Source organism: Mastigoproctus giganteus, chromosome 1 (assembly GCF_048544385.1).
Source record: "Mastigoproctus giganteus isolate SK-2022 chromosome 1, ASM4854438v1, whole genome shotgun sequence".
Taxonomy (NCBI): domain Eukaryota; kingdom Metazoa; phylum Arthropoda; class Arachnida; order Uropygi; family Thelyphonidae; genus Mastigoproctus; species Mastigoproctus giganteus.
In genome coordinates, this window is record NC_143575.1 from 233,616,736 (window position 1) to 233,638,169 (window position 21,434).

Consider the following 21,434-nt stretch of genomic DNA (forward strand, 5'->3'; position numbering starts at 1 on the left):
ATAAAAAAATATTTAAAAAAAATAAAAAAAATTATTTCAAAATAAAAATTATTTATTATTTTTATTTTGAAATAATGTCATTGGCATGTTGTGCATCAGTGGAGAGTTAAGCTAGATACACAGATCGAACTTCAAGAGATGTAATTCATCTCTTGAAGCCTTCACCAATCACAACACTTAATAATTAAAACCCTTAATAAAACCATAGCTTATTCAGGGCCATCATTTGGCCATAGATATAAACAGCAAAAAAAAAAAAAGAAAAGAAAAAAATCACAATAAGAAATATCATGACATGCTTTCACTGTGGAAATCTTTATAAAAACATTTTGAATAATAAATAAATAATATATGTTAAATTAGTTTTGTTCAATTTACTATACTTTTTTTTTTTTTTTAACTTGAAATGTCAAATTTAGCACTTACGATGCTATTATTTATAAGCATCACAGGAATGAGTACGCGTACTGTTTATTAAATAATTTTTTTTTTTTTTTTTGAGATCTTAGGGGTAAAAAAAAAAACCCAAAATTAACTGTTTAAGACTATTTAACCCCCCCCCCCCAATTTGAACCATGATTTTTTAAAAAATTTCTGGCAGTGGACCCCTGGACTCTCTTTCTTAGGGAGACATCCTCAGCATTCCAGAAGTTTATATTTTCCAAAAAAAGCCCTGTTTATTTTATTTTTATTTATTTTTTTATGTTGTACTACCCTGTTTATAACAATGTAAAAATGCCTTAATTCCGAAATTCTATTGTCCATTACTGTGTGTCCACTTCAAAAGTGATCAGTGATTATTAAAAACTGATGGTTGCGACGTGAAACCCCACCCTATTTAGGCAGCTCTACTGTCGCTTGACTAAATAGCTAACCATAAAATTGAATATGTTAATTCTTGGTTCAGTTTGTCAGATTTATCCCTTAAAAATAGGTGAAAAATGGATAGTGTTGTAAAATGAATTTGGGATTGGGCAGGTCAACTGTGATAGCTTTTTTCATGAATTATAGATTGCATTGCTCATATTACATTAAAAGTGCTTGTAAAATATTTTTTGAGAATTTTTGTTACCTTAATTATTTTTCAAGAAACTATCCTTCTCAGAAGGGGTTCCTACATTTCATGAAAATTACAAATTACATGAAAATTACAAAAATGGAAATCCAGAATTTTCAAGTTTCTTACGACTTCCAGTTGTAGTTATTTCTATTATGACTTCCATCTATGGTAATATAGTTGTACTACTATCCATGGTAATATAGTAGTATAGATTTTGGTAGTTCTTATGTCTGCCAGTATCATAAAAAAAAAAAGTGATTTCATATAATTCAATTCTTTTCATGTTTATAAATAAAAGGAAGGTACTCATCTCTTCATGGCGGTGAAAACATTGCTGTATTTGGCTGATTTGGAAAGGTTAGGATTTGGATCCTATTTATGATGCAAGAAACTTGTTGAAACCCTTTCAAGTGTGGGGATTAATTTGTTGGTGTTAGAGAGAGGTGTGAGTTTCTACCTCTGATATATATTTTTCATCCCTCAAGTCATAATTTTATATCACATATAGTTTATAAATACAATGAACTGAAGCTCATTTGTATCTGTTAATCTAATACTCATAATAATCACTGTATGGAAGTTTGATTGTTGGAACAACAAATTTCTATCTGCATCTTGTGGAGGTGGGTTTGAATAAATTTAAGGAAGAATTAGACAAATTAGAGGGGACAAATTAAAAAGAATTAGAGGAGATGGACAGGTGAGATGGTTAGTGTTTTCTTTTTTCTGGCTGATGCTGTATAAGCTGGTTTTCTTGCATCATTTTCCACTACCAGTATTAATGTTCTGCATTTCATCTTGTTTAATTATGCCATCAAATGTTTTTACAATAAACTGTCACTCATGAATGGCATTACACAAGGTTTTAATAAATAAATTGTACTATCTATTTTAGATTAGTTCATCTGTCCATTTACTAGATCAAGCTTTTTTTTTTTTTTTTTGTTTATTTCAGGTCCACTACCCAAGACATTTTCTGATTTTTGGTGTATGATATGGGAACAAGAAGTGCAAGTTATTGTTATGACTACAAAAACTGTGGAAAGAGGAAGAATAAAATGTGGTCAGTACTGGCCACCTGAAGAGAATATGAATGCTGACTATGGTAACTTTGAAGTGTTCAACAGTGGAGTGGAACACTATGCTGATTACACAGTTACTAGTTTACTCCTTACTAATAAAAAGGTGAGTTTAGACTGACTGCAACATAAAAATTGAAAATTAAATTAAATACTGTATATTTGAGAATGTTAAAGTGTAGAATGTGAATGACATGTTTAATGCATTGTAGTTCTTTATCCCACCAGGTTATCAAAATCTCAGTTTTTCCTTATAATGTACAGCACTAGCATTATAGTCTGTAATCAACATCTTTTATAAGTATAAAGAAAATTATTAATTCAATTCATTAAGAAAATTATTATTAAATTCATTTAAATGGTTTTGTCTAAGTCAGTTGTTAATTTGATATGTGTGTGCCTTGGATAATCAAACATCTGCTGAAAGTGTAAGTAGTATTGTAAATTTTACCTGTTATAATTTAGCATGCTTCACATGTGTGTAATACTAAGCAGACGTGTGCTAGCTAGAGGAACTGTAATTAAAGAAGAAAAAAGAAAATGAAATGGTATTGTAAGACACTAATCCAAATGTTAGGAACACATAAAGGAATTAATGTTTATGATGTTTGAAGGGCTAGTAAAAATGTATCTCTCCAATAATGTTTAGATTATTCATTTGTCGTAAAAAAGGTTGGTTATTTGAAGCATGATCTTCAAGATTCAAAGATTAAATTCAACTGTTACTATCACTTCTTTTAAAGTTCAATGTAATTCACTTCAGCATGAAGTTTAAAAGAAATTTATGTTCCAAAGGACTTCTTACATTACATGTTGCACTCTTGAATCTCTTGAGAACCTCGATTAGGAGATAACTTGTTTATTTTATTGCTCTTTTGTGAAATTGGAATCTAATGAAGAACTTCCTTGAAAAAGATAAAAGTGGCTTCCCGCAAAAGAAGTTAGTTTCTTCCACAACTTAATGAACTGTTATGGTTTAGTTAAAAGAAGTCGTGCTAAATAACTTAGTTTGGTTTGTGATTAGAAATTAGCCACTTAAACCTTATTCCAGTTTTCTATGTATTTTCTTTGATTTTCTGTGTATGATATTGTAAATATGAAGTTGACAATATATTCAATCTTTTTGGTGTTTCAAAGACTGGTTTCATTATCAAACAGTCTGTACATTAGTCACTGTACATTCATCAGAACACTGTTCCTAGAACCTGTGGGTACTCCGAAGGGAGCCTTAACTTGGCAATTCAAGCCAATTTCCATAGAAGTATCTTTTATTTCTGAGGAGAGTAAAAAGGGATGCAAAAAAGAGAGGAAAATTGCCTTGATTTATTTACCACTGGTAGCTGAATTTTTACAAATAGCTTACTCAACATCACATATCATTAAAGTAAATTATGATGAGCTATCCCAGTCTTCCACTACAAATAAATAGTACTGTTCCCTAAGCAGAAGTATATTGCTATTTATTTATGATGCACACCATTACCTAGATCAAGAGTGGGCAAACTTTTTTGACTGAAGGGCCACATTAGGAATTCAAAAAGAAGGCGGGCCGCACGTAGAATACTATTTTTAGATATATATTATTTGTTATCACGAAGAAATATAACATAAAAAAAATTATTCTCTAACAACCAAGAATTTAATGAGAAGAATGGAACATTTTTTTAATTTCGGGTGTTAATTTTGTAGTTGAGATTCTTAAAACTGCTTGTAAATGTTCATCGGTGATGCTTGATCGTAAAGAATTTTTATTTAGATTCATGATGGAAAATGTTTGTTCACATATGTAGGTTGATCCAAAAATAACCATTTTTGCCCGAAAAATAAAAATTTTTCAGGCAAAATCTTTAAGTTCGTTGAATTTGTCCGAATTAAGAGTATTGTAAAATTTACAGATTCCCTCTTGACGGTGCAATTCCCTTAAATCGGTATCACACTGCAGATTTATAATCTGAAGTTGTAGTTCACTCGGTGCACTACAAATTTCTATTGAAAAAGGGCCGCGCACTATTGCCAAACTTGTCTCGATTTTTCGGAAGTCGCCAAATCTTTGTGAAAAGTCGTCATTCAGCGCTTTGATAATTTCACAATATTTTTCAAATTTATTTTCTGAAATCTTCAGCAACTTCATGGTTGGAAAGTGGTCTACCTTGTTAATCAATAAATGTCGAAGGAACAACTGGAGTTTTAATTGAAATCCATTCAAACTTTTTACCATATCATGGGCGTATAAATTTTTCCCTTGTAACACGGTGTTGAAAGTATTTAAGTGTGTCACGATGTCCAGGGTAAACGCAAAATCACAAATCCAGTTGTTATCAGTTAATTCGGGAAAGTCCATACAAGTATACAAGTTCTTACTGTTAATTACCCTAACACAGCCCATGTTCCATGACGACTCCCAGCAGTTCTTGAAATCCCTAGCACCTTGCTTTCCAGGCTGCTGCTCATTCCAATAGTGCAAGTGCAAGAATCAATTTTACCTCTGTCTGCAGTTACTGTTAATCTATCAGTGTGTGAATCCCCCCAAGCCAGCAGTTTTCCGATCCACCGAACACTGCCTCGATAGCATCAGCAAATATTCTTGCACCATTTCTCCTTAGTATAATGTCAACAGGTAACACCAAAGCAAAAGAAAGAAAAAAAAAAAAAAAAATCAAAAAACAAGAAGAGTTGTGTGTTATGCTGGTTTGAGATTAAAGACATAATTGTGAAAGAGTATTGTTTTGCAATAAAAACTGTCTAACTGTGATGGATTTAAAAGAAATGCCTGAGGTATTCAGTAAGGATGTTGATTAAATGAAAGAATGAATGGGAGACTTCAAAATTAGTTTTGTTATTGAGAAAGTAGTGATGTATTCAGGTGCCTGAGAGTGAATATTTTGATGGCAGCTAAAAAGTCATGTTTTTAGTAGATGTTTCTTTTGTAACAGTTATGAACAGCATAATTATTGAAATTAGCATTAGCATTAGTAGAGGCATTTGATGCAAGAAAGCAAGCTTATGCAGCATCAGCCAAAAAAAAAAAAAAAAAAAAAAAACCACTTCCACTTCACCCCTCGGTTCGTTCAAAATACCTGTCCAGCTGAGCCTTAAACTTATTTAGGCTATCAACTTCCACGACAAGGGATGGAAGTCTGTACAACCAACCAACCACCCGCTGGCTAAAGGCAAATTTCCGCACGTCTATCCTACATCTGTCTTTCCTCAATTTGAATTTATGCCCTCTCAGGTGATTATTCTGAGAGAGAGGAAGAATCCCATCAGCACTGAGCATGCTCAAACCATTCAAGGCTTTATACATCACTATCAGATCACCTCGCTGGTGCCTAGTCTCCACACACTGTAATTTGCAAAACTTAAGCTTTTCTTCGTAAGAGCACCCCTTTGTTCCATTCACTAATCTTGTTGCCCTTCTCTGTACTCGTTCCAGCAGCTCTACATCCTTCTTGAAATGAGGCCTCTAGACCTGTATACAGTACTCTCGGTGTGGCCTGACCATTGCCTTATACAAGGGAATAATCACTTCCTTATCCCTGCTAGAAAAATTCCTATATATCATTGACAATACACCATGAGCTACTCTTGCAGCCTGTCTGCACTGCTCAGAGAACTTCATATCTTCCTGCACAACCACCCCGAGGTCCCTTTCATTCTCTATCACTGTCAGTGTAGTACCACAGAGTTGATACGTTGCTCTGGGTTGCTGTTTCCCATGTGTAGTACTTTACATTTGTCAATGTTAAACTTCATTTGCCACCTCTCAGCCCATCTGCTCAACCTTTCCAGATCCTGTTGCAGCAACATAGTGTCAGTAGTGTCCTTGACAACCCTGCCTACCTTTGTATCGTCTGCAAACTTGGACATTAAGCTTGATATACCATCATCAATATCATTTATGAATACAGAAAACAATAATGGACCCAACACTGAGCCCTGAGGGACTCCACTAATAACATTGTCCAGTGATTACCACTCTCTGTCTTCTCCCACTCAGCCACCCCTTTATCCACAGCAGCAATTTGCCTCCAATGTCACACTGCTCCAATTTGTGGAGCAGTCTTCCATGTGCAACAGTATCAAAAGCCTTTCTAAGATCCAAGTATATAATATCAAAGTTATTCCCTGCATCCAGTTCCTTTGTGACTGTATCATAGTATCCAATCAGATTGGTCAGGCAAGACTTCCCCTTAACAAAACCATGCTGTGTCCGAGCTATAACTGAAGTCTTGTCTAAATGATCCTGCAGTGCTTCTTTAACCAGTGCCTCCATTAATTTTCCTGGAACAGAAGTTAAGCTCACAGGTCTATAATTACTTGTGTCAGCCTTTGATCCTCCTTTGTGAATTGGGGTCACATTTGCACATCTCCAGTCTGTGGGTACCTCCCATGAGTCCAAGGAAGCTCTCATAATTATGGCTAAGGGTTTGCTTACTTCCTCTGCTGTCTCCTTTAATATAACTGGATAGATCCCATCCACCCCGGGTGCCTTTCTTGTGTTTATCTTCAACAATTTCTCCTCCACTTTACTCTCAGTTATTACAAGATTCTCTAGCTTACTGCTAGAGTTGAATACACTTCTGGCTTTCCCCTCGCTAAATAACTCCTCATGTGTGAATGTCGATGCAAAATATTCATTTAGTTTGTTAGCTACCCGAGCAGGATCATCAACAGTTGACCCATCGATATCAAGTGGACCAATCTGATTCATCCCCTTCCTTCTAGAGTTTACATAAGTAAAGAACTCTTTGCTGTTTTTCTTTGCATCCCTTGCCAAAGATTTCTCGTAATCTGCCTTCGCCTGCCTAACCTCCTTTGTAACTTGGTTACAGATCAACTTGTATCTATCATAGGCTTGTGTGTCATGTGTTAATTTGTATGTATCCCATGCATGTTTCTTCTCTGCCATATGCCTCATCAGTTCATCTGACATCCATTTAGGCCTAAACCTTGAACAATATTTCTTAGTTGGTATGTAAAGCCTAGTAGCTTCCAAGATAAGTTCTTTGAATGCTTCCCATTTTGCATTTGCTGTTGGTAACATCATCAGTTGGTCCCACTGTATAGAATTTTAAATACTGTCTCAGTCCATCGTAGTCGCCTTTACGAAAGCAATAACCCTTCCCTTTACCCCTAATGGTAGTTACCTCTTTGAGTAAATCCCACTTCAGCACACTGTGATCACTGCCACCTAGTGGGTCATTTATCTGCAGATTCTTAATGCATGAAGAATCACTGCTGATAATCAAATCAAGAGTATTCCTCCCTCTAGTTGCCTCCCGAACATGCTGGTGTAGAAAACAATCATCCAATAAATCCACAAAAGCCTTGCTAGTGTGTGAGTGACCAGCCCCCAAATTCCAGTCAATATCTGGGAAATTAAAATCTCCCATTATAAGACTCTGATTTACTGGCCCACTCTATTTCCCTGTACAGTTTCTTATTATACTCATCAGAGTCATTAGGCCTATAGCACACTCCTACTCTCAATTTTGATCTCCCAATGCTTATGTCACACCAAACTGACTCGACACTGCACTGTCCAGCGATGTCCACTGGCTTCACTTCCTTGGATTTTATGTATTTCTTAACTAATAGCATAACCCCTCCTCCCTTCCTATCCAGTCTATCCTTTCTGTAGACGTTGTACTCCCCAAATTCCAGTTCTGCATTCCTTATATCTGTGTGACACAACGTCTCTGATATCCCAACAGTATCTGCCTTTGATGTTTTGAGCAATACCTCAAATTCATCAAATTTATTTACTAAACTCCTAGCATTGGTGTACACGCAAGTATACATGGACCTATTTCTATTCTTAGCTACCGTAACACAACCCATGTGTTTACTTGTACCGCAATGACTCCCAGCAGAACTATATCCCCATCCCCAGTTTTAGCGTGAGCATTGGAAAAAATTGACATAAAATGATGAGATATTCTGTTCATACAGTTTATAATGCTGGCCCCGAGTGCCAAGCGATATTTTGTGTGATACATAAGAGTGCTCTTTCTCAGTGGATTAGTTGTATTTATTTCGCAGTGTCTCTATTCTTCCTGATTTTCATAAGTGATTCTTTACTTAAAACCTTTGAAGTAGAATCCAGAAATGAAATTCAGCTTTCTTTCCTTGTATATATATATTTATATAATCCATACTACCCTAACTAACTTTCTAAACTGCTTGGTCACTGGTGTCACCACTCCTGCCTCCACGTGGCGGGGCTGGTAACCTGGGAGAAGAAAACCACTCTCCCAGGGCAAAAAGAAGCAAAGATGGACATAAATAGACATGCCATTTACGGATCTCATGATCCAGATCTCTCAAACAGAGATGACTTAAATTCATGTAATGCAAAACGGCAGAAAAAAGAATGAACAGAAACCCCTGCTCCGCTTTTTCTGATACAGCATTCTTTAACTGATAATCCTTTGAGTAAGCTCTCCCCATTCTTAATACAGAAATGGCTTGAAAATATGGCGGGCCCTCCAAAAATGGTTCGGAGATTAAAATCTGGAGACCTAGTGGAGATGAGTGAGAATAAGCACTCGGAAAGACTATTAAAAACATCGACTTTTGGTGGAATTCCCACAAAGGTTACCCCACATGCCATCCTGAACTCCTCTAAAGGGGTAATAGCCGAGTGAGATCTCCTTAATGTATCTGAGGAGGAGATCGTTCAGGAATTAGGCGATCAAAATGTAATAAATGCCAAAAGGATAGTCATTAAGAAAGATGGGGTTCTTATTCCTACCCAAACGGTCATCTTTACATTTGAAACACCAATTTTACCAACAACTGTTAAAGCTGGATATTTAAGGTGCAAAATTTGACCTTATATTCCAAACTCAGTCCGGTGTTTTAAATGCCAAAAATTTGGACACTCACAAGCAGTCTGCAGGGGTGTAACCACCTGTGCCTCCTGTGGTTCGAAAGAGCATGTTCACATGGACTGCACCACTGAAATGCAATGCTGCCCAAACTGTAAGGGAAGTCATTCAGCATTTTCAAAGGAGTGCATCCAGTGGCAGACAGAAAATAATATACAAAAGTACAACACAAGGTGCCATAGCAAAAAGGCATTTTTCAATTTCTAATAAATTGCCATCTTATTGCGGCGCCTCTGTAGCCAGGTGGGAAGGAGCAGCAATGCATAGCACACGCTTCTTGATTAGACCAGGGTTCGAGCCCGTCATCACCAAATACGGAGGATGTGGAAAGGTCAGGGAATGACCACCGCATATCCCCGGAGCAATATGGCCTTAGTTGCTAATGCTCCTAAAAACCAAATAACAAACAAAACAAACAAGCTATCTTATTCTTCAGTTATAAAAAAGCAGCGATCCATAACAGTACAAGCAGATTGTTCAGTTCCACCAAGCATCTCAGTTTCTGATTGGGCAAAGTCAGTCCTCTCTACACTAAATGAACAGCCTACCCAACAGCAATCAACTCATTCGGTAAACACACCATTGACAATACCGCCAGATAAAAATGCTGTACAACAGCCAGTTAATGAAACAAGCTCTGAAAGAAATAATCAAAAATCGAGTACTGATACCATGGACATAGATAGAAATTCACACCGAAATGAACCACTTCTTGAACTTCATGCAGAAGAGGAGGACATGGATGTCACTAGACCAAATTTCCCAAAAAGGGAAAAAAAAACAAGACTAGACAGGAGTAAACAAACCACATCCCATAAGCAAGCAGACACACCCGATAATCTTCAATAATGCATAGAATCATTCAATGGAATTGTTGCAGACTCTGAGCTAACTTAGACGATGTTTATGACTTAATTACTGAATATAAGCCTGCTGTTCTTTGTCTACAGGAAACAAACCTGACCTGTAAAATATCTATGAGCATAAAACATCATATAATGCTTAGAAAGGATAGGAACGACTCTAATACAGCACATGGAGGTGTAGCATTGCTAGTAAACTCCAGAACTCCTTTCAGACCTGTCTCACTGCAAACAATTTTTGAAGCAATCGCTGCTAGAGTTGAGATAGCGGTAACACAGTTGTTTCCTTATACCTTTCGCCCAATTATTCATACACTTTAGCAGATTTGGATAATTTAGTTACCCAGTTGCCACCACCTGTCTGTATCTTGAGTGACTGAAACGGGCATCACTCCTTATGAAGTTCCTCGCACCTCGATAAGAGAGGTCAGTTAATTGAAAAATTTCTTGAAAGGCACAACTTAACATTATTAAACAATGGGACTCGCATGTACGTGCATCTTTCCTCAAGGTCAGCTTCTGCAATTGAGCTTTCAATATGCTCGCCAAACCTCTCTCCGCTTATTGATTGAACGGTCACTGATAACCTTCGTAATGGTGACCACTTTCCAGTAATATGTACACTGTCGACTAACTCTCCTCCTCAAAGTGAAATAAAAACTGTTTGGAAATTCGACAAAGCTAACTGCAAGAGATATCAAAAACTGGCACATCTAGATATTCAGACCATTGAGACTCTGACCATTGGCTCTTCCGTAACTTACATAACTCAGCAAATAATAGCAGCTGCAGAAACCAGTATACCCAGATCATCCATGAAAACCCACTCACACCCAAAAATATGATGGAATGAAGCCTGTAGCAATGCCAAAAAAGAGAAGAATTGATACTGGAACTTATTTTGTAAATACCCAATCTCGTTGCATTCGTCATATACAACGAATAAGCAAAAAAGAGACATGGTCCAAATATGCCTCCACTATAAACAGAACCACAAATATCAGAACTGTTTGGACTAAAGTTCGAAGAATTAATGGAAAATATCCTCCTATAACCACTCCGATAATACTTCTAAAAGGCAAAGAAATCTGCAGGCCTCTTGAAATTTCTAATACATTAGGTGAAACATTTGAAACTATCTCAGCTGTAACCGCATTTGAGCCAAGTTTCCAGGTACATAAAGTACAAGCAAAAAAATATAATTTCAAAACTTCACAACAGCTTCTATATAATATACCCCTTACCATGGCAGAGTTACGTAGTGCACTTGCAAGATCAAATAATAATGCTGCTGGCCCTGATGGATTGTACTATGCCATAATATATCATTTGAGTGAAGGATCCCATTCTGCTGTGCTAAAACTGTATAATAGAATCTTTGACCAAGATTACTACCCTACCAGTTGGCGTCATTCTGTTGTATTAGCTTTCCCAAAATCAGGAAAGGACCATTCAGATCCAGCAAATTACCGACCGATAGCTTTAACTAGTTGTATAGGAAAAATATTAGAAAAAATAATGAATGCCAAATTGACATGGTTCCTAGAGACTGAAAGCATTCTAAGTCAAAATCAATATGGATTTCGAAGAACTAGATTAACACTCGACCTTATGATCAAAGCTGAAGGAAACATCCGAAATGCATTTCTCAGGAATGAACACCTAGTGATGATATGTCTTGACATCGAAAAAGCTTTCAATACGGGATTCTTCATGATTTCTATGAATCTGGTCTTCAAGGTCATCTTCCAAAATTTATCTGTAACTTTTTGAGCAATAGGTCCTTTCAGGTACGATTTCACTCTGCTCTCTTGCAAACATTTGTGTAAGAAGAAGGGGCCCTCAGGGTTTTGTACTTAATGCCACCTCTTCTCCACCAGGATTAATTCAATTACCAAATGTATTCCCGACACAGTTGAAACATCTGTATGCCGATGATCTGGCAATCTTATGCCACTCACAAAACATGCGTTTTATTGAAAGGCAGCTTCAAGGCACAATTAACAAGCTTGTTCAGTGGGCAAAAAATAATGGATATAGACTTTCAAAACAAAAAACAATAGCAATTCATTTTTGCCATAAATGGAATTTACATCCAGGTACCGATTTACATCTTGACTCTCATCCAATTACTTTTGAACAGAATATTAGCTTTCTTGGACTAATTCTGGATAAAAAACTTAGTTTCTTAGAGCATATTAAGCATATTCGTACAAACTTTAGACAACCTGTCTAAAGAAGCTGAATCTGTTCAGGACATTTTCTGCTATGTCATGGGGTGCATGCTGCTACACCCCATGACATAGCAGCTGCACTCATAAGATCCAGACTAGACTGGGTCTCCTGCATATGCCTCAGCTAGAGAAAATGCATTAAAATGGCTCGACCGTACATCACAATGCTCTCCGAATTGCACTGGGAGCTTTTCGTACATCACCAGTTCAGAGTCTCTATATGGAAGCACACGAACCGCCTCTATTTCTTTGTCAGCATGCTCTGCTATTAAGCTATGCAGCTAAAATCAGAAGTTTCACACATCATCCTATAAGGCAGTATCTATTCATCCCAAAATGGCATAATTTGTACCAAAATATAAACCTTTGTAGAATAAACCATGTGGCATTAGATTACAAAGCATAACTATGTGCTGGGAACTAAATATGAATAACATAATTCTAGATATTAGCATGCTACACCACCATGGCAAATACCCTTGGCCAATGTTGTCCAACAATGGGGAAAGAATGGCCTTCCAAATTTCAGTATTCAGCAGATCCATGCAACTGACTGTTTTCAGTTCTCTAGTTTTACCCAAATTTACACTGATGGTTCCAAGACAGTAGTGTTGACGCAGCTGCAGTTCTACCAAACATTACAATATCCCAGCAGCTGCCTTTGGAGTGCAGCACTTACACCGCAGAACTATATGCCATCCTGATGGCTCTAGAGAATGCAAAACAGTCTTTTTATCCTCAAACCATTATCTACACTGATTCCTTAAGCGCTGTATCTGCTCTTCAGTGTAAATTTCCTTCCAGTCATCGGTTACTACAACAAATTCAAATCAAGTTAATGCAGCTTCTTGCAAACAGGCAAAAATTAATTTTCTGTTATATACCTGGGCATTCTGGAATCATAGGAAACGAACAAGCGGATTTTGCTGCCAAGAATGCCAAGTCACAAACATCAGATATGCAGATACCTTACACAGATTTCAAACACATCATACATAGCACTGTTAGAAAAAAAATTGCTATCAATTTGGCAGGGACTAAAAAGCAATAAGCTCTTTCAGATTAAAAACGATCACAAGCAGTGGCTAATCAAGCTGAAGAGGCAATAGAAAGGAAGAAGTATTACTTGCCATTGCGAATAGGACATACCCACCTAACTCATAGTTATTTACTCACTCAGGATGACCCTCCACTATGCAGCAACAGTCAAACTCAATTCACAGTAAACACTTTATCATTGAATGCCTGTTATACTTGAGAGAATGACAAATAGCTTTCTCTTCACATCTATATTCCTCTAATAAACTTACCTTACAGCAGATTCTCGGAGACCGACAAGATATTAATGATGTTTTTACCTTCCTCAGAATGATAAACAAATATCATCTGATCTGAATCCTTTTTTTGTAATATAACAATCATGTACCAAATAAGATTGTAATAGGTGTATTATGGCCTTAGTAGCCCTTGCACCAATAAATCCAACAAACAACAGTGTATAGTGCTGAGCAGTGCTATTTTTTTTGTAAAAAAATAGGTGCCACTACTCATTCTTTGCTATCAGGAAAAATTTTAAATTAAAAGGATATGAAAAATACTCTAAAAATTTTTTTTTTTCCTGATATTATTACTTACGTAGTAATGTTTTTGGAATAAGAGCAACAAATTTAGTATATTAACACAGTTTATTAAGTATAAATTAATTATTCAAGTATATATAGAAAAGTAAGTAAAATGTGAATAAAATAAGTAAATAAATCGGTCAACTACTGAGCGCCGGGCACTCAGTATGACACGAATGGTCATTATTGTAGTATCTCAAATAGAGAGCTTTTTGGTAACTGAAAAAAGTTTCTAGTACCCCGGCTTGGCCTAAAACTTAGGAAATAATGAAAACGTTGTCTATTTGAATCTTTCCAGTTGTTGTGAATGACAAGGGTGGGAAAAGCAACTCCGACTTCTTTCTGGAGACGCGATTAAAGTCTCGGGGGAGAAGCGACTGGCAGGTGAGGGCTGTGCAAGACTCGTGCAGGCACCTCTCCACCACCACCTCAACACTGGCTCTCTGAGTACCTCCTTGCCAGGACAACTGCAGCTTTGAAAATCGTTAAAAAATACTTCTCTTCGCGCAAAATTTATAAATGACCTTTATAGAATTATTAACTAACTATTTAGCAACCTTTTTGTCACCAAAAGGAGAGTTACTTAGTACAAAGAAGCGCACTATCGAAGTGCAATAAATTTTTTTTTTTTTTTTTAATTTTAACACAAAAAGTACATGATAGATTTCAATCGGAATAGTTTTCCCTTGATAAGCATCGAATAACGCATAGCTAATGTGACTTTTAAATTTTTTTAGCTCCATTAGCGATGGAAATAGAGTGGGGGACACGAAAATTACTCACACTTTCCTGTCTGGCGCCGCCATTTTTAATTTTAAAAATATTTTAAAATTATATTTTAAACACTCGTTGAGCTCTTTCCAACGGTGTAGCTATAGGTTTTCGACAACATTTTAACCCCCCTTCCAATTCTCAGACAAATTTTTTTCAACAACGATTAATATGGCGTTATGTTGGCCTACTTGATGTGCAAACCCAGGCAAAATTTCTAGTCAGTAGGTAGAGTGGTTCCAGAGATACAATGCTGTGACAGACGGATGGACAGGCAGACATCCGAGTGACATTTTAAGGGGCCTTCGTTAGACTATGGCCCCTAAAAATAATAAGTAAAAATAATTTTATAATATAGTTTTTGTAGAATGTTCCAAATTTTTATTAAGCTTTCATCCCTATGCCAACTTCTTTTCTTCCTCTTTGTGTATGTCGGTTGCTGAATGATGTTTCCGAAGCAGCCACGAATCGATATATTTTGCTGGATCGAAGCGCAGTGGGCATACAATTTTAAGAAACAGTAGTGAAGAAACTTCTTTTGTCATCAAAGAAGCTCTGGTTGGGCTGACAGTCACATTCATTTGTGAAAATCCTCGTTCACATTCACTCGATGAAATTGGTATCATACTCAAAGCGTCCATCAAATTCTTCAATTTTTCCGAAACCATCTTTTCAGTTAGGTACCCCCGAAACCCACGAATTGCATTTAACTGTAACCTAATTGACAATTTTCTAACTTCATTTTCACCAAATGCCAACAATTTATGCTTAGAAGGTTTAATGCCGTCGTTGTCCTTGTTTTCCTTCTCTCGTCATCGTTATTGTCACTAGTTCTTAAATTTGAATTTTTTTTTTTTTTTTGAAACTGTCCAAAATGTCAGTATCATTCGGATATTCAGGTACTGTGACCATGTAAACAGAGATAAGGAAAATTTACAGAAAAATGTGGATAACGCACTTCCGCGAAACAACAGATGATTATTTATCTGGGTAAAAGAAAAACACTCTCCCCTAATTCTCGAACGGGGCGCTTACAGTTGATTCACAGTGGTGTCCAACCTACGGCCCACGAGGAAAGTGAACTAAAACAGCATTTTAAATTTTGTTAATTATCAAAAAAATTCTCATTAAATGTTTTTGTTCAGTAAATGTAATTGTGTATTGTACTTAATAAAATTTTCGAATATTTTCAATTTTACTTTTACATGCAACAAGATATGGCAAATGTAACACACTAAAAAAATCTAACTGAATTTTTTTTTTTGAATATGGCCCCTCTACAGGAAATGTTTGGACACCACTGCAGTAGAAGGTGGAGCAGAGCCCATTGGGAATGCACCTTGATCTGCTCACTGCAGACTAGCGCAACTTCTCCGTATGTGGGACAGGTGGTTGGATAGTTTTTACCAGGTACCACTAAGTTGTAGAATGGCAATCCCTTCAGCTCTCTTAATTTGTGCAGCATCACTAACTGCCTAAATTGCCTGAAGGCCAGAAATGCGAACAGTTGTGTACCGAGTTAATTCTCTCCTAATCTGTTTGCTATATGAAAATTTTCTCGCTCAACGGAAACTATTTTAAATGTAACTTCCAAGGGGAATTCAAAATAATTAAACAGAGGTCCGACTGAGTAATTTAGAATTATAGAAATGGTTAAAAAATTTTGTATAGAAAATATCTTAACAGTAGACAGTGAAAAATGTAAATTTAGTTAAATAATTTTAAGCTTATTTGAATTGTAGATAAATATGTGAAAAAATTTACGGAATATTAAAAATTTCAAAGTGCACTGCATCCAAATGTCACACGTCACTGTTAATAAAGGTGCTGGTACGCCGTACTGTCACAAAAAAAGCATTGGTATATAAAAATTATGACTTAAAAAATTCTGTGCTGAAAATGTGTGAAACTGTATGTTTCAGATATTCTCCACATACTTCACATTGCTCTATATCAGTGGTTTTCAACCAGGATGCCGCAACAACATTCTGGGGGGAGGTGCGTATTTTTTTAAAATTTATATATTTATTTCACTATGAAAAGGTACATCCTTATTATTGTGTTCCATAAACCACAATGACAGTATTTACTTAGGTCAACTGATCATTCAATTTACGAATCCAAGATAAAAAAAAAAATACAAAAAACTTCGCATTATAAAAGATAACAATTTCATTACATACAATATTATGTTACTATTAACCTTTTGTGCTCCCTTGTCGAGTGGGACTCGGCATTACACAAATGTGCTCCAGGACTTGTATCGAATTAAGCTCGATGATAAGTAGTTGCTTACATATATTGAAGATTTATTTGGCTACTTGGAAGAATTTTCTACATCCTACCTATGTGAATTAGGATTTTCTGTGCTTATCACTATAAAAACTAACTAGAGGGGAAAGACTGCAAATGATTGAGGAAGACATGAGAGTATGAATGTCTCTCCAATACTCCACCTAATATCAAAAAGATCTGTGAAACACACCAGGCACAAATATCTCACTGGAAAGTTATGTAAACCAAGTGTTTAAATACCTTCTATTGTACCGTATCTTTTTTTGTGGTGATCTATAATTGATGTTTTTTTAGTACCTCTATATAAAGGATAAAATCATTATATAAGTATATATAATTTGTATTATGAATTGTAATTTTGTTTATAATTATATTATAATAACATATTTTTTTAATATTATATATATATACCTATACACATATACACACACAGAGAGAATCAGATATTAATAGGCAGAAATTTGAGTAAGGGTGCCATTATTAAAAAAAAAGGTCGAAAACCACTGCAATAGACAAAGCTGTCAAGTGAGTGTTTTTAAAACATTCACTTAAACAGTATGGTAAAAATTTACTTGCATGTAATTATATATTTTTGGAGTGAGACTTTCATTGGGGCTAACAGCTGTGTTCCTTGGGCTAGTTTTTATGAAAGTTAAAGTTTTAAAAACTGTAAAGTTGTTAAGTTAAAAAAAAAAAATAGCTGGCCTCCAAGAAATTGTTCAGTCATTTGGCCAAACTTAATTCTACATCTTACTGTTATGCTGTAGGAATTCTTTCATGTGTTGATGAACATGGAGAGCATAAAATGTGTTCGTTATAAGTTTTATTTTTATTTATATCCTGTATCATCTGATTTGTTTAAAAAATCAGTGCTTCGAGTAAGGCATGTGTTTGAAATTTAGATAAAATGTTGCTGTAAAGACTTGGTTGGTGGTGCTCAGAATTTGTACAGTTATTGTAATAATTGTTTGCATTAATTTTTTTTTTTAGGTTAGCTCTTCCCAGAAGGTTGTACACATGCAGTTTACTAGCTGGCCTGATTATGGCGTCCCATCTTCAGCTCTTGCCATGTTAGATTTTCGAGATAAAATTCGGGAAAGGCAGATTCAAGCAGTAAAATCAATGGGATCGCAGTGGAGTGGTCATCCATTAGGACCTCCCATACTAGTACATTGTAGTGCTGGCATTGGCCGAACAGGTGAGATAAATAAAAGTAATGCTTTTGTACACAGTATTTGGAAATATCATTGGGATATTATCCAAATATTGTTGTTAGGTATTTTCTAGCAGTATATTGTCCTCCTTAATGTTTGATTAATAAATCAGATCATATATAGCATCGTTATTTTTGACATCAAGTGACAGTGGACTATTATTAGAACGTAGGAACTGGATTTGTCGTGGATTCTCAAATAATTTCCTGTATTGAGACACATAAGCATACTATTATGATTTTTTTTTTCTTTTTTAATTACCTTGGTCTTGATCAAGTTAATATAAGCCAATCAAATGGTTTTTGCCAGTTTGTTTGTAATTTGGAAAGAGGCAATAATTCATCACACTTCTTTTGTAAAATGGTTCTGTGAGTTGCAGCTGGATGGTTGGAAAGCAGCTGGGAACCTCTTGGTCCCCTACACATGGATATGCAAGTTAAAAAAAAAAATAAGCATGATGTTAATTCATCAGCTAGTTCTTCATTGGCCTTTATTTCTTTGAGGAGTTCACGGTATAGAAATTCTTGTGATAACTGTTAACAGTGAATGTTTCCAGACAAACTGAAAAGTATATAATGATAACATGAGAGAGAGAATCTTTATTTGAAACCATTCAAATACAGATGTTCCTGCTTAGCACTCTTAAGTAGGGTTGGAAAAAAAAAGAGTGCTAAGTGAATCTATGTTAAGGAGAGATTTATCCATAGGAAATAATGTAAATAATTTTAAGTGATTAGTGTGACCAATGTTTCTGCCTGATTTTTCTATTTAACAATATTAAATGTAACAGAAGCATTTAAATATGAATTTAAATACACAAATTGTGCAATAAAATATAATTACAGTATATGTTCCAGAAATGCAAGAAAACTTACCTTAAAATTATTGAACCTTATACGTATACTGTATTTACATTATTTACAGTAACAGCTGGCACCTCCGTAGCCAGGTGGGCAGGAGCAGCAGTGTGTAGCACACGCTTCTTGATCAGACCGGGGTTCGAGCCCGTGATCACCAAATACGGAGGATGCGGAAAAGTCATGAAATGACCACCGCATATCCCCGGAGCAATATGGCCTTAGTTGCTAATGCTCCTAAAAACCAAACAACACACACCACCACAGTAACAGCTTGCAATGCTGTTAATTTTTAGTTCACTCTTAAACCATTCAGTGTAGTGCAAATCTAGTGCTCTCCAGATACTGGATCTCCTAGATCCAGTCTTTTTAGAATGTCTAATTTAGTTTCCTGTGACAAATTTTTTTGATAGCTTTTCACCTTCATGTTATTAGCACTAGCTTAATCTTTGAGGCCATTTAAAAAAAACAGAAGCTGAAACTATGTGTATGGTAAAATAAAATCAGTCACTCAGATCAGTTGTTTAGCAGTGCTATTGTGCAGTGTGCAGCTAAAAGAAACTCCTTGTCAAGAAATTACAGTTTCTAAAGAAAATCTTTATACACTTCAATTGATTAGAACCTCCAAGTGGGGGATCCCTTTCCCATAACATAATTGGGCAAGAGGATGTATAAAATGTATATTTGTGTAATATGCAAGAAATTATGCATGTGATCATAGCGTTTTATAGCTGTGGACACAGGAAACTTGTGCTGGTACAAATGGCTACAGAAAATTAACACAGAGAAGTAAATTACTCATGGATGTGAAAAATAACTTTTGGGCCAATAAACAGATAATTTCAAAGTTTCTCCTTATAAAGTGCCTGCCTGGCAACCAAAAGGTCGCGGGTTCGAATCCCGCCTCAGGCTTGGATCAGAGTACAAAATGCAAAAACTTTGGGAGGTGCATTGTGGCCACAGAAGCCGGTGCGCCAACAACAAAAAAAAAAAATATATCAATCATAAATTGGAAATTATTTTTAGCACTTCAAGTTTGTCTATCAATTCAGCCATTTTCTCATTAATTACATTCTCAGTTTTCATTTTAATCTAAAAGTCACCTTTGAAGGCAAGCATTGTGAATTGCAATTGATTGGAAAATTGAATTGAAGAGCATTAAAATTTATTATTATTATTATTATTTTATTTATTTATTTTTTTTTGATAGGCTTAACAGTCACTTAAACAACTGCTAATAGATAATTCTTCACAAGGTGTTTGGAGTGAATAGTGCTATTCCAGGGAAGAGAATGCAACTTGTTGGGGGGGGGGGGCAAAAATAAGAGTGCTATAGCAAACAAGAGCCGCACGAACCATGCTATAGCAGGGGACAACTGTATATACTTTGATTAAATTGGATGCAAAGCCCCTTCATGGCCATATATTTTGAGGTCAGGGAATGATTATATAAATGAAGTGCTTTGGAATGACCCATAAAAATACTCCTACAGAATTAATTTGGCAATAATGATGAGCAGACACTTTCCACTGGGAAAATGTCTGCTCATCGGATTTGACGTACATAAATTTTTCTGCATCTATTACTATCATTGAATTGAAGAGTATTATCTGGCATCATACTGCCAGTTGAAAATGTGAGCATGATTAGCACTTTTAGGCTGACCTTGTCATTCCATCTCTCTGATCTAATTAGAAGTATTGAATGGCAAGTATCGGTGTAGGAAATCATTTTAGAATTAATTATGTTGTATGTTCATGAGGTTAAAAATTATAATACACTTTTTTTTATAGGCACATTTATTACACTAGACATTTGTATCAACCGTTTGGAAGCCACTGGTTGGATTGATATTCATAGAACAGTAGAAAGGATTCGTTCTCAAAGAGCATACAGTATTCAGATGCCAGATCAGTATGTTTTCTGTCACCTTGCACTATTAGAATATGCCCTAAGCCGTGGACTTCTAGAAGATGTAGATCTCTCAGGATTCAATGACGATGACTCAGAGTCAGAATAAAGAGTCAGACAAATCATTTATTTATCATGATTGTTTATGCTCATTTAAACTTTACATTTTTTTATGCATAGCAGCATGTAATCTTTCCTTGTTATCTTTTAAAAAATTCCTCAATCATTCCTTTTTGTTGCTTATTTATCATTTTGGAGCCAAATGTAGATATTTTGACAGTAATTTTACCTTAATAGTATTTCGATACCTTCTAGCCATAAGGTAATGTCTGGTATTTATTTTGATTTCTTGTGAATATAGGACCATCATTTTCATTATAGAAACAATTTAGGTGCATTTTTATTTTTATAACTATTTTGCCTAAAAGAAGTCATATGTACATTCATTTCCATTATTCTTACATTATACATGGCAACTAAGTCATTGTGTAAACTTTGAATAGAATAATACAGATTTGGGTATTAAAGAAGTTAAAATACAGATTTAAAAAATTTAGATATTATTCTCTTAAGGAAGTAGTATTTCTTTGTGAAGATTTTTGTAGATGACATTAATTAGGAATATTGATATATTCCT

At 35.6% G+C, this 21,434-nt stretch overlaps 1 protein-coding gene across 1 annotated transcript in view; it reads left to right on the forward strand.

Moving 5' to 3' along the window:
* Positions 1–20,906, forward strand: part of LOC150091611 (tyrosine-protein phosphatase non-receptor type 9-like) — a 182,627-nt gene extending 161,721 nt beyond the window's left edge. Inside the window, exons 11-13 of the mRNA XM_090384926.1 lie at positions 2,016–2,245; positions 17,805–18,012; positions 20,680–20,906. Coding sequence (XP_090241052.1) covers positions 2,016–2,245; positions 17,805–18,012; positions 20,680–20,906 — 665 coding nt within the window. The remainder of the gene's footprint in view (positions 1–2,015; positions 2,246–17,804; positions 18,013–20,679) is intronic.
* The last annotated feature ends 528 nt before the right edge of the window (positions 20,907–21,434 follow it).